Here is a 14,547-nt window from a genome sequence, read left to right as displayed (position 1 = left end):
CTATTAATATCAATATTTAAGTAGCAGATGGTTTTACTTTGGGACACTGATCTCCTTCTTTGTCTGTGTTTTAGTGCCAGAGGTGCAAGACGATGAAATGAAAGTAGCAGAGTTCCATGTTCCCTTCCCCCCAAACGTCTTTGGCTGGATCACAAGGTACCACAGCCATGGGAGACCCTAGTAAGACAGGTTCCAAAGAATATAACTGTGCTTTTGGGTTTAGACAATAATTCTTCATGAATCCTCTATCCAAGAAGAGATGAGGTGGGATAGCAGGAAGAACACTGGATTAGAAATCCTCAGTGCTAGTCCCCACTTGCCACATATTCAGTACAAGACATTTAAGCAAATTAACCCTAGATGTTACTCTCTTCATCAATAAAACTGTTAAGACAGACTAAAATCACTATTCACTTTCATGCCCAAATTCAAGGATTTTATGAAGGTTCCAATGCAAGGCTAAAGCTGCTAGCGAATTATGGTGGACAGGTTTCCTCTGTTAAGATAACCCTGTGGCAATCAAGATTCCTTAGATGTTCCCTGCTGCAGGTTGACATGCTAGATTCCATGCCACATATTGCTCAGTTCTAGCCTCAAACCATGACCTGGACCAATTTGATCAGTGATGACCAAAAGGAACTTCCTTTTCTTGACCCTACTTCATGCCAGCCCTTACCCACCAACCTGTATACACCTACCTGAAAATAGGTATGGCTCTTAAATGGCTTCTTTTTAATTAAAATAAATCATTACAGTAAATTAAGTTATTATCAATAGGCAAGCTCTCAGAAATTACTCAAAATAATCATGGAAAAACAGATTTTTCATGCCCATCAACCCACACTGCACAGGTAGGTCCTATAAATTATCCACCCACTCAGGTTCCAACCTCACCTCTACCCACATTTGGAAGCATGTTATTCCAACATGTTGGCACAAAATCTTGAGGCGTTATGAAAAATGAAAGCTACACCCTCAGCACTGTGAATCCAGTCAAGAAATGTGAATCCCCTTTTTTGAAATCTTGGACTTCTTTCCACAAGAGCTAGAATGAGGCCCTCGATGGGGAATGCTCTGTCTGTATGTAATGGATTGCATTCATCCAAGCTTCTGTCACAGCTCTTGCTGGCTCCCATTATCAACCTTTTACTATGATAGAAACATCTCCCCTTTGGCAAAGTCACCTCTGCTCACCTTCTGAGAAAAACGGCATTCTAGCCTCTGGCTTAACTACAGCTCCAAATTAAATGGGCAAACCTCGTGTCCCTGTACTAGAACATTAAATACAGTGATTTTTATCTATGTGCCAATAAGAAAAAGTTCCAAATCTTTGATCCCTATTGCTTGTGCCACAGGTCCGTTGTCATAAAGCAGAATTCTGTACAATGGAGCACTGGCAGGGTAACAGGCATTGTCTCATAAAAAAGAAGAGGAAAATGCTTAAATACTTCCAGATTTTTCTAAAAGAACTTGTAAAAAATTTGCTTTGGCTTAAGCAGAACATTCTTTATAGGAAAGGGGTTTTTTTTTGGTTTTTTTTTTAAGTCCACCCAGCTTTCTTTTATTAGAGTAATTAAAACAATGTTAGGCATTTGGGGTATCTAATATAAGCATAATCCTCTGATATTTCAGGCGATTGACTTTCTGAAGTATCTACTATGGCTAGGGCATTCGCGGCTAGAAATGTATCCACATCGATTTTCTGACAGTGTATTTGTTTAAAGCCTGCTGAAGCTAAACCATGGGCTTCAAGGAGTTCCAGACAACTACTTCAGTTTATGAAAGGGTATTTTTAAAGTTACACTAAGGCAAAGTGGTTTTGAATGTTAACATACAAAGGGAAAAAATTCTGAGGGGTAAAACTTGACATCTTTCCTAAAGAAACGATCAAACTTGGGCTGCCTACTTTCTCCACCTCTGCAGTGATTTGGGCAGTCTGACAGTCAAGTCTTCCAGACTGTGAGCTGTATGTGTTTGCTCTTCCTAAGTTGCTAAAAGAATGATTAAGTATTGTCATGATTCTGTTCTGACACCATAATTTCCGGTAGCCTTTCTTTTGAGGCAAAACAACACAAATCATATAAATCCTATACTACATGGTTAGTAGGTCAAATTTATTTTAAGTTCTATTACAGGGATAAAATCAAAAAGGTCCATGCTGAAAGGGACAATGAAGGTGAGCATTTAGGCAGAATTACTGTCACTACATCAACCCCAAGATGATGAGTAAAGACTGATTTCCCCCAATACTTATGTCTTCAACTGCACTGAGAGGAGATTTCTACGTTAAGCTTCACTGCTTGCCAGTTCCCATTTTGTCTATATGGAGATAATGAAAGGAACACAAAACATTTGAGACCTCATAGCACTACAAAGAAATTATCACACGTGCCTCATTTGGATAAGCTTTCAGTTTTTCTGTCTCATCCAAGTACACAGAACTCAAGACTACTAATTACCTGTGGTTTGGATGCTAGTCATGTAGAAAAACTGAAAGCCACAAATAAAAGTAACAGGTTCATTTATATCCTTGGAATCTGGGAACAAGTCTGCCTTGTTCATGACTTACCATGTGTGGAAAGAACAATTACTGCTCACCAAAGAACAACATGTTTGTCCACATATCCCAGCTCCCTGATTGTCTTAGCTTAGGCTGTCACCACAAAATACCAGAAACAGCAGATCTGAGAAAAGACATTTATTTCTTCACAGTTCTGGAGGCTAGAAGCCCAAGACATGGCACCAGCATAGTCAATTCCTGGCTTGTAAGCAGCAGCCATCTGTGTTGTGTACTCACATGACCTCTTCCTTGTGAGTGTGCAAGGAAGACAGACAGAAAGGGCAAGCCCCCTGGTTTCCCTTCTCCTAAGGACACTGATTTTATCATGTCAGGAACCCATCCTTTTGACTTCATTTAACCTTAGGTGTCTCCTTTTAGGATCTGTCTCCAAATACAGTTAACCTACGAGTCAACGTTTCAACAAATAAACTTGGAAGGATATACTTTAGTCCATAGCACCAGCAAACAGGGCCATTTGCTCTGTTCTGTCTGAACAATGGGTTGTGGGAAAAGGAATGGTCTTAGAAGCACCCCTCTTCCGCTGCTGTGAGAACTAAGAAAAACAAACATTTTGAATAGAACAGCAGTAACATGGTATAACTACTTTCAGCTCAAGTCCCTGCAAAATGGGAAAAGCAGAGCCTTCTGCTTACCTGGCAGCTATCTAGTGCAGGCAAATGTATACTTTTTTAATGCTTGTTACTACAGCATGGCCTAGCCTAACCTGATTGGTATGAATGTAATTATCAATGTTCATCTGTGTCCGGTACTGAGTTTAATTCGTAAGTGGCCTTGTCCTCAGGAAAAGCACAAGCATACGGGGGAGAGCAAAGAGGCACAAAAGAAACAACTTTAAGATAATTAAATTCATAATAGTCTAATTAGATTCTAATGTAATAAGAATTCAGGAAGAGGGAGAAATATGGCTTGAAGAAGTACTAGAAAACTTTTTTTGGAGGAAAGGACACTTGAAGGGACTCTCTCAAGTCAGGCTGGATTTGAGAGATCAAGACAGGTATTCACTGTAATTGATGTTTGCATAGACTTCCTCATCTGTATGTCCTGTGCATGTATTAGTATCAGTGGTTAAGATTGCGGAAAGAGGAAAGATGTGGAAATTGTCACAGTCAGAGGATTACATGGCTCAGAGGTTCCTCTTAGCTAATCCAATTATTTGAAAAATGAAACTGAAAGCCAGAGATGTGGTGAGTTTCCTAAAATGGAGTAAGAGCTTAGGACCTGAATTGGATAGGCAATACAAGCTAGCTGCAACCTCTCAGCCTCAGGCTTCACAGAAGTAGACAGGAGGTAAAAACACCTACTTTTCTTTTCCCTCATACTGTTTTCAAGGTCAAATATGGTCACAAATGTGAAAGTTTTCTATCGTCTATAAATTTTATAAAAATGCCCCAAAGAGGTTTGCCCCAAAGCCACAGAATGTTAAGACTGTATTCTTAACTCTGTTAAAGCCTGCCCGTTCTAAACAAGTCCTCTGCAAAGTAGTCATCATGAAGGCATTGCTGACTTTGCTCCAAATATTTAGAACTCCTTTGTTCAAATTTTAGAATTCTCTTCAAACTGAAGATGTGTCTTAAATATCCTCAATGGTAGGCAAGTCCTTGCTCACAGGAGCTGACTTGATGCATGGAAGCTTGCCGATTCATGGAGGAAATGATAAATGAATGAACTGAAGATGACCATCAAAGATGAATTTTCTTGGCTCTGAATCAATTCCTTTAAACCAGACATATCAAACTATATAAAGGCATTATCACTAAAGTGAATGTAGCATCTCATGAAGTGGCTAGTGAAAGAGAATATTCAATTTTATACATACATTCTTTTACACATAAAAGAAGAGAGAAGAGAAGGGGAAAATTAGAAAGGCAAGAAAGGAAAACACAACAGCACTATCATCATGTCTGGGACGGCGTGGGGCGGAGGCAGTAGTGTTGCTTCTCTCACTACGACTTCACAAGAAGAGTCCAGACGATTCATTTTCTAGGATAATCCCACTTCAATTCAGTAAAACTCCATTCCAAGGGATTGAATACAGCCCAGAAGCAACAGATTCTAGAAATACCACCTGTAAATCTTTGAACATTTCTTGTAACATATAGAACCTAAAATAAACATCAAGCCAAGCCATGGTCTCTTAAAACGACTTTCGACATGCTCAGAATTGTCACATTCAAATACAATGGCCATAAAATCTTACTGTTTTGCTAATATCAGAAGTGGCTTAACATGCCTTGACTCTAAATTGGCCAGAAATTATTCTCAATGCCTACTCCTATGCAAAAACAGGAATCTAATAATTAACAGGCGTATTATTTCAGTGTGCCCTAGAGGTATAAAATATGGAACTTTGGTATTCCATGTCATGATAAAGGCATTTTCATTACCAATAAAATGAAAAAACATCTAAGCAAGGGGGTCAGGGAAAAACAATGAAGAAGTACAGACATGCTTCTCTTTTGAACAGGTCGGGGAGAACGATCACTTGAAACTGGCAGACTCTTGGGTTCCCAGACGACATCTGCCCGGTTAAGTGTGGATGGCAGTCTATAGGAGGGGTCAGGTCTAAGTCCCACCCATTCTTTGAAGTACTCTACTCCATTTCTAAGAATCTATATTTTGATTATCCTAATATCTCAGCCCTACAGTCCGAATCCAAGTAAAACTAGCAGCTCTCCTCTCCCCTGGCAGAAACCCAATGACACGCAGACATGTTCCCTTCCACATGCGGTGTTTTCCCCTTTGGAACTCATCCCTGTCTTTGCTGATCTTTTTTGAATCCAGGAAGGAGGGCCCCTGTGCACAGTCAATCTGGCAGAAGTTGCTGGAACATGACCAGCAAACACTTACGAGGTCCAGCTCCTATCACTGAGATGTGCCTGACACCTTAGTGATACCTTCCGCTGTTGACACAGGTCAAGATTGGCAAGGGTGGCTACAAAGAGCAGCCAGGTGAGAGCCACTGGAGACAATTAGACTCACTAACACTCAATTAAATATTTCCTAGATTATGCCAAAGGAGCACTTGAGAGGGATGTTGAACAAAAACCCAGATGGCATAGGAAGTGGCTGGTGATAATGACTTATTCCACCTGAAAGAGGCCAAACTTCAGCAAATGTAGTTAGCACACCCTGCTGAGCAGGGGTTCATGGAGAAGGCAGATGTCTGGGAGAGCCCATCCTGCCTTCCCCAACCTCTGCCCAGCAGTCCCTCCAAAAGACAAAGGTTGGGCTAGAAGTGTGGCTCAAGTGGTAGAGCGCCTGCCTGGGAAACACAAGCCCTGAGTTCAAACCCCTACCATCATTAAAAAAAAAAAGACAAAGGTCAAGCTTACGGGAGGTCCTGGCCTTAAGGTCACTTGACCTCGGGCAACAGCAGGGAGAGAGAGTCACATACTCTCCTCTACCCTCTGTTCTTCCCATGTAAGTGAGAAGCCAAAAGCCCTTGTATAATGTTCTACAAGCATTTTTTCTTTATATTTCTAATCTATTTAGGTAGTTTGTAGATTCAGTTTAGGAAAATAACCAATGTGAAAAGTGTTAAAATTCTGGCATGATTTCTATCAAGACAAAACTAGCATTTCACAAAGCTTTAGGCCTCACCCTAGTAATATTTCTAGAGTCAGGACAGGACAGATTTTATGGAAATTAAAGAGCAGGTTTCTAAGCAAAATAAATGTTCCAGCTCCCTTAATTGAGCAACAAATTCATTTCCCATCACTGAGAAAAGATTGCAAAAATCTGAAGCCCACCTCATCTACAACCATTTATCCATCCTTCCTTCCTTCCTTTCTTTCTCCCTTCTATCCTTCCTGCCTCTCTCCTTCCCTCCCTTCTTTTCCCTGCCACATGTAATTAGCAGGCATTACATGTACTTCTCAGGCTTCTCATTGTCCTCTATGAAATGGAAACCAAGAAATACTTTTTTCCTCATTCAAAGTCCTGTGACAGAAATACTAAGACTGTCTCAGTATCCTGAGACAGCCACATAATTAGGATACTTTCGACTTTGATGAGCTCACATTTTCCTGTTAATTTCTCATTGATGCCTATTTTTCTAAACAAAAGTTAAATGCCTCTATTTGTCCCTTCATAGTAGTGTATGTGTGTACTCCAGTGCAAAGCTTTTGAACCTGAGGATATTATTAAATTTATCTGCCAAAAGAGACCTATCTCCAATTAAACATTTTTCTCCAATGGTCCATTGTTTCCATTTTTCCTGCCCAAAGAGAGCCACTGGAACAATTTCTGGCACCTCTAGAAGAATCCCAAACAGTTCTGTGTCAATGTAATTCAATTTTGCCCCAGGTCTTATTATTTATATAATGAATAATTAAAGAAAAAAAAGTTTATCCAATGACTCCAGCATTTTATACCATGTACTATTCCTCTCTTTTTTTCCTAATCTATCTAATGCTTCCTTTCTTCTGTTGAATACATATGAGAGACTTTAACCTTACAGGTTGTTTCTTAGGGTTTTTTCCATCTTTATGAGAGTTTTATGTTGCAAACTATGAAACTGGGTTCTGATGTTATTTGATCATTTTTGTCTCTGCCACAGTGCTATGCTAAAAACATATTCTCTTCTGTTTACTTCTACTACAGGTTTTCCAGTATTTCTGTACTTCTTCAAACAGAAAGCTCAGGTGTTTATATGTGAAGTTTTCTGATCTTTCAGCACTTGCAATGAAATATCTTGAAGCCCTCCAAATATTTTGTCTTCGTTGTGACACCTGTGTCTAATTACAGGACATGTTTCTGTGTTCAAAAAAGAGCCCATGATTGTGCAACCAGGCAATGGCCAACTCAGCATGGATGGCAAACTCTGAGCTCCATACTGCAATATTAAATACTTTATGTACAGGGCCTTTCCATACTACCTGGCACCATTAGGGCACTGTAAAAATGTTTGGGCAACAAATAACACATATCTGAAACAACCAAAAATTCAGATTCCAAGTAAGTTTTCAAATTTAGGTCACTGTCAAATGAGTCAATTTAAAACAAAGGACACCCTTATATGAAAAAAGAACAAAACTGCACGTATTTGATGAGCCTGTGATACGATAATAGTTTTGAGAGGTATTTTCTGAAACTTGGCCTCTCCTCAGAGATGAAAACCAGCATGGAAATGCTCAAGTTTTAAGCTCATGAAAATATGAGATTGCCTTAAAAGGAATTGGTAATTGTAACCACTGGAGCTATAATTCTGACTTGATCATAGAGTGAAAAAACTTTTGCAAATGTTTTCAAATATATATAGAGTACCGCAATTACTCCAAGTAGCACAGAAACCTAAGTCTGCCAAAATCATGACTTGCCAATTACTCCAACTTTTATTCAAAAGCCCATTCCTTTTAGCAACCCTATATGTTCTATTGATTTCTATTCTTCTAATTAAATGAATATAGTGATACCTATTGGCCAGCTTGATTGACATAAAAATGTAAGTGTTTTATGTGATCTTAAAACCAGACAATATTTTTGGACTCTGTTATGATTTGGATGTGAAGAGTTCCTCTTAAAAGGCTCATGTGTTGGGGGATTGATCCCCAGCTGGTTGCACTACTCTGGGAGGCTCTAGAAACTTCAAAAGATGGAATCTAGCAAGAGGAAGTAGGCCACTGGGGGGCAGATCCTTGATAGTATCTTGTCCCTGGCTCTTTCCCCTCTCTCTCTCTCTCTCTCTCTCTCTCTCTTTCTCTCTCTCTCTTCTCCCTCTCTCCCTCCCTCTCTCCTTCCTGTCCAACATGAGGTGTGAGGTGAAAGCCCCTCCACCACATTCTCCTGCTGCCATGATGCTTCCCAAGTGCATGGGCTCAAGAAACCACAGACCAAACCCTCTGAAACTGTGAGCTAAAACAAATCCTTCCTCCCTTAAGTTGTTTATGTAATTCACAGTGATTAAAAGCTAACTAATACAGAACCCGAAGACGGAACATCACTTTCTGTAACAGTAAAATAATAGGTACTCTGTGCCAAGGTGGCAAACACTATGGAAACTTCCAATCCCACTATTCTTACTGATTTCTCTTTACAATAAAACCCAAAGAAATGTCTTCTGTTGTCATGAATTTAACTATCATCAGGAGATCTACTTGCTGATCACTGAATTTTTCCATTAAATCCTCTTACCGTTACATCTCTAAAACAGTACTGGATTCTCTGACTGATATTCAAGAAAATACCATTCTTAGCATCCATTAAGGACAGGGCTGTCCATAACAAAGATGCAACTACTCATCTTTCCTTCAAGACACTCCTGGATTGGGTCAGCTAGTCAATCATTGTGAGCATCTGTCTGATTTCTGAAACAAGAAAACTCGGAATAATCCAACTCATCATGATCTTTTTATTCAAAACACCTCAAAATCAAATCCTTTTGATTTTAAGGTGTTTATTTATTTATTTTCAACTCTACTTATACTAACTCTTGATCTTTTCAGACTTGAAACAAGGCCAACTTCTCTTCCCTGGCTTCCTTATGTCTACCATTCTCACACCCAGCCTCACTGAAAAGTTAAAATGATTAAATTTTTTTCTCTAAAAGTGTATTAATGTTGCATTTTAAGTTCAGTTTAAAGATATATTATTCTATTTGTAACTCTAGGAAATTTTAGTATTTTCCCCCCTTATTCTTCCCATAAGAAAAATTTCAAATATACTAAGTGATCCGTTGCATACAGACCTCTCAGAGTCAATAACGATTGTTACTTTGCCATATTCATGGGTGAAATAAAATTTAAAATAAATTACGGACATCATGGCACTTCACCCTTAAAACTTTCAGCATTTAGCTTACATAATCTAAACACTATTATCATGCCTAAGAAGATTAATATCCAAAATAATATCTAATAGCCAGTTTATACTCAAATTTCTCAAAAATTTCCCCAAATGATCTTTTGGGTTGGCTTTTTGTTTTTAAACCCCAAATCAATTAAGTTTCATATATTATATTTATTGCTGTGTCTCTTTAGTTTCTTTTTAGGAAAGTCATCCCATTTTTGTTTTATGATATAATTTTTTTTAGGAAATCAGACAATAATGCCCTACATTATGAATCTACCTTTTTGATATTCTTAGCCTGTTCCTTTATCCTCAGTATTATCCTCAGCTTATAGGGATAAGCTGGAGGTTAGGTATAAAAGTTTGGTTAGACATTTTTGACAAGAATACTTCAAGAGTGGTGCTTCAAACTTCATACTAGTCACATAAGGAGGCACATGATACCACGTTGTCCCACTATTAACAACGCTGAGTTTGACTACTTGGTCAAAGGGGGCTTTGGGATGTTATGACCTTGCCACCAAGTCATCTGTACTGCACTGTACCTCAGTTTTAAGAAGCTTAATATTTATGCGAAAGCCTGCCAGGAATCCCACGTTATTTTCTTCACTGATCTCTTCTGACTCCTCTTTGTCACCCAGTTCTTGCAATGTTCCCTTTCCTCTATTTAATTTTTCTCCTTCGCTCTGTGAGTTTGGTTTTCTAACCAGTTGTTCATTTTCCTCTACCATCCAAACAATTTTGAAGCTTCTCTGATTTTAAATACATTGATCACACTTGATCTTGAGTTTCCAACCCCAAGTTTATGACCTAATTATTAGAATGTGCCACAGAAACAAGAATTATTTCTGCCAAATTTATTTTGTGTATGACTTCACATAGCAACACATAAACATAGGTACTTACTGGTAACTACTGCCTTAGAAGTTTCAATAGTTAAAATTTACAACTAATAAGAGCCCCCAGTGAGAAAAACAATAATGAACATATATTCAGGGTTTTTTTTTTTTTTTTTTTTTTTTTGCTTATTTGATTGATTGAGATTGCCATTTATTTAAGATCTACCTATACCTGCCTGCTGGGTCTGTGTTTGCAAACCAACCACAGAAAGAAAGCACAAATGTTTTCCAGCATCTTTTCAGGATGAACCTACATGCTATTGGTTATTTGCTAGTAATGCAGTTTTTAAAAAAATGCTTGGGTCATCTAATTGCACAAATTAATTGGGCAATCATGAGCACTCAACTTTTCTCACAAACAGGAAGATAGTTTTTGAAAACAGGTCTTATTTTGAAGCTGTGTGTTGGGGACTACACATGCAAAATGAATTAAGAATTGAGATCACTGTCTGGATCATTCAGACCAAAAGTCAGAGAAGTATCCAGATAAGGCAAAAGCATTCCAATGAGTTTGAATTATTTGGGTAATTGCATTAGTTATCCAATTCATTTCAATTATATAGTCCACTTTAGGTCTATAAGTAAATAATTTGTTTTTATCTTTTCTAGTTAGCATCATCTGCCTAGTATTGTAGAAGAATAACAAGTTTGTTATGCCTCATTTTCCAGCTTGGACACTGGGGAGAAAGGTACTGGGCACACAGTTTTAAAAGGATCTGCTTTTTCCTTTCTCTATGACCAACCTAAGTTGGAATGACTAAACAATGCAAATGGCACCAAATTCACCCTCTCTCTCCAAAGCTAGTCTGTGGCAAAATCATGAAGACTATGAAATTTTTCTTTAGTCCCACTGCTCCTATCTGTGCCTTTAGCACAGAAATCCAGTCTCTACATTTAAGATAAATTTAAATGGGTGATGTTCCTTTTCCCAAAAGCATTTGCTAATACTGGCCTTCAGTGGAGGAATGAAAAGCTGTATCAGGTGACCTGTGATAGTCAAGATTTCTTTTCACTGTAACAAGATACTTGAGAAAAATAACTTCAGGGAGGAGGGATTTACTTTGGTTAACAGTTTCAGAGGTTAAAGTTCAGAGGACGTTTGGGTCTGTGTTTCTGGACTTGGGGTGAGGCAGAGCATCATGGCGGAAGGACATGGTAAAGCAGAGTTATTTTACTCATGGCAGCCAGGAAGTTGAGGAAGTGTTAGGAAGGGACCAGGGCAAGATATATCCCCAAAGACCTACTTCCAGCAACGAGGCCTCACTGTCCACTGTTTCATCACTTCCCAAGTGTATGCGAATATTTTTCAATCTCCATCAATGGATTAAACCATTGATAAGGTCAGAACCCTCATGATGCAATCATCTCTAGAAACACCCTTACATCATACCTCAGAGGCATGCTCTTCTACTCTGTGAGTTTCTCAATCCAAAGAAATTGAAAATGAAGATTAACTATCACCAGCTCTGTAGTCAGCATTTTTTTTCCTTTTATTTATCATTTTTACATTCACTTACATGTGTATACATTGTCTGTACCACCTCCTCCCACCCCCCAAGCCCACTTTCAGGCACGCAGTGGGCATTTATATATCTTCAGGCAGATAAAGGTTGTGTCTGGAAGATTGAGGGTTTCCCTTTCTTACTTAAGTTACATGACATAAGTATAAACAACCACCTACTCTGACTATTTGTAAGTTTGACTCTATCAGTAGCCTCTAAGCAAATATTTGCAAAGTTCTATGACATCTGCAAACTAAGGCTCACATTAACTATCTTGCTTAATCTTAACAAAACCCATGAGTACCATATTCTTGCTTCCACTTTGAAGATGAAGTTGGTTCCCTGCTACTAAGTGCTGGGCTGGAGCTCTAACCAGTCTTATAATGCCCCTTGATGCTCTTTCCATTCCCATGGGATGCCCTCCATTCATGTCTACAGACCAATTTTTCCTTCTCCTAGAAGGAAGGTGGTAACCCTACATTGACTTACTCAGTATCTAAGTGGTTTAAGTAACCATGGATTCTACTATTCATAAAGGAATAATAGTAAATGCACTTTGCTTACTCTTTTTATAACATGTTTGAACAATAACCAAAGGATAGAAGGAAAACCACAGGACAAAGCCTGCATCATTATCACATGATCTCAAAACAGTGGAACCAATTGGTTGGGGTAGAGATACCCAAACTTTTGCACTGCCTTCACTATGCATACTCAATGATGAATTTTAAAGAAAATAGCCTTTCTCTCACTTTAGATATAAATATAGGTCTAAAGTTTTAGTATAGCCAATGATATTTAAAATGCACTTCAAACAATTCATGCATTGCTGTTTTAGTTACAAATTTTTATCAAAACAAAAGATTACATGAATTGTTAATGCATAACAGGTTTAAAATTCAACTATATTTAATAAATTATTGCAAAATGCACAGGTATTTTAAAAAATCTTGTCAGAATAAATCTCCTACGCCATATATCCTCATGTCTCACATATGTTTTACACACAGAAAACCCTAACTAAAAAAAAAACAAACAGGCAATCATCAACTTCCAGCAACATTTCTAGATGTTCGCTACTTAAAATTATTCTACAAGTCACAGATCTGTAAGTTTTTTCTGTAAAGGACCACAGAATAAATATTTTTAGTTCTCACTAGAACTACTGAGTTCTACCATCCAGCATGAAAGCTGGCATAGACAATTTATAAATGAATGAGTATGGCTATGTTCCAATAAAACTTTATTTATAAAACCAAGCCCACAGGTTACAGAAAATTATTTTTACCAAGTCTGGCCTTCTTATGGAATGATACCGTATCTAGAACTCATTTCTAAAATGGGCTGGGCAACATTGCTTACCTGTGACCCAATGGTTTCCTGGAAGCATCGGCCAAGCTGTGTCTTAGCAGCCACAGGGTAGATGTGTGGAACAACCTGCTGGTGGGAGTACGTGGAATGCACGGTCTGGGTCTTCTGGACAGGAAGGCTCTGGTAAGACACTTGGGCTTGGCCTGCTTGAGAGTCTTTTACCTTCTGGCCCGTTGGGCCATCAATTCTTGAAACCTGATGTATCTGCACAGAAGCCTCAGGAGGGTGCTTCACATGGATATTGACTATGTTGGGAGGAAATTTCACTGAAACAGATGGAGAAGAATCTGTGAGTCATGAATGATCAACAGACAAGTCAGGGTTTTTAAAATATGGAATAAATTTTATACTAACACACATATTTGTATGCATCTATACTGTACATAGGGTAAATTATCCATACATAAAATGTACCTTTTTACAGAACAACTGTCAAAATTCTTAGGAACCAAAAACTATACTCAAAATGATATACCTGAATTTGTATATTTTTTTAAAAAACCCTGCACTTATAGAGAAATTAAAACCTCTAACAAAGTCAAGCATGATAGTATATGCCTATAATCGTGGCACTTGGTAGACAGAGGCAGGAGGATCACAAGTTCAAGACCAGCCTGGGCTACATAGAGAGACCCTGCCTCAAAACATAAAAAAACCAAACAATCAAAAAAAAATAAAAACCATAAACCTCTAACAGTAACATATTCTGAAAAAAATTCTTTTCCTAAGAGTCACAAAACTGTGAAATTCATGGTGACTGTTGTCATAGGTGAGCACATCTTATAAAATGACAGTAATATTCTAGTTTCACTATGTTTATATTTTTCATATAAGTTCCATTGTAGAAATTTTAGGACTTATATTTTTCCATTAAAAGTGGAAATTCACATACATGAGCTTCCTATCAATAAACAATACAGTATGTATATACTTTTGTGTATGACATGCACACATAACAAATACCAAAGCATGCTATTTTATAAAATTGACCTTCTGCCCCTTTAAAACAAAAACTCATCTTCTGATACAAAGATTCAAGTTTTAAAGAATAGGAGCTAGTAACATTTCTCTGCTCCCCTTTTTAAAACTGTGCATTTATAAAGATGCCAGGTTTGAAAGAATGAATTAGTCATAGAACTTTTGAGCGCCAAGCAACCTAGTTTACCTTCCAGCCCAGTGAGGTTTCATGACCATTTAACACTGACAGCGAGTTCTCCAACTACAAAATTCATCAGCAGGTTCTGCACATCCCACTAGTTTATTACTGCTGGGACTTGTTCCTCTGTTTCCCAGCCCTTGCCAGATTGAGTGCCATGCATGTCCATCAGCTCTTAGTGCAATGGTCTCTAGGGAAGGATGGTCTCCTTTTTTACTTTCTTATTTCCCAGATACAGCTCTCTATGGCCAA

General features: G+C 38.2%; 1 protein-coding gene across 17 annotated transcripts in view; it reads right to left on the bottom strand.

The window, feature by feature from the left end:
• The window catches only part of Ltbp1 (latent transforming growth factor beta binding protein 1), a 434,527-nt gene that overhangs the window by 188,297 nt on the left and 231,683 nt on the right, over positions 1-14,547 (bottom strand). For all 17 annotated transcript variants that reach the window (XM_074049480.1, XM_074049477.1, XM_074049476.1 and 14 more), the window contains one exon: positions 13,131-13,405. In XM_074049480.1, the coding sequence (XP_073905581.1) occupies positions 13,131-13,405 (275 nt within the window). The remainder of the gene's footprint in view (positions 1-13,130; positions 13,406-14,547) is intronic.

This window comes from Castor canadensis, chromosome 12 (genome assembly GCF_047511655.1).
Source record: "Castor canadensis chromosome 12, mCasCan1.hap1v2, whole genome shotgun sequence".
Taxonomy (NCBI): domain Eukaryota; kingdom Metazoa; phylum Chordata; class Mammalia; order Rodentia; family Castoridae; genus Castor; species Castor canadensis.
Note: the sequence above shows the minus strand (reverse complement) of the source record. Positions and strands in the feature narration are given on the sequence as shown.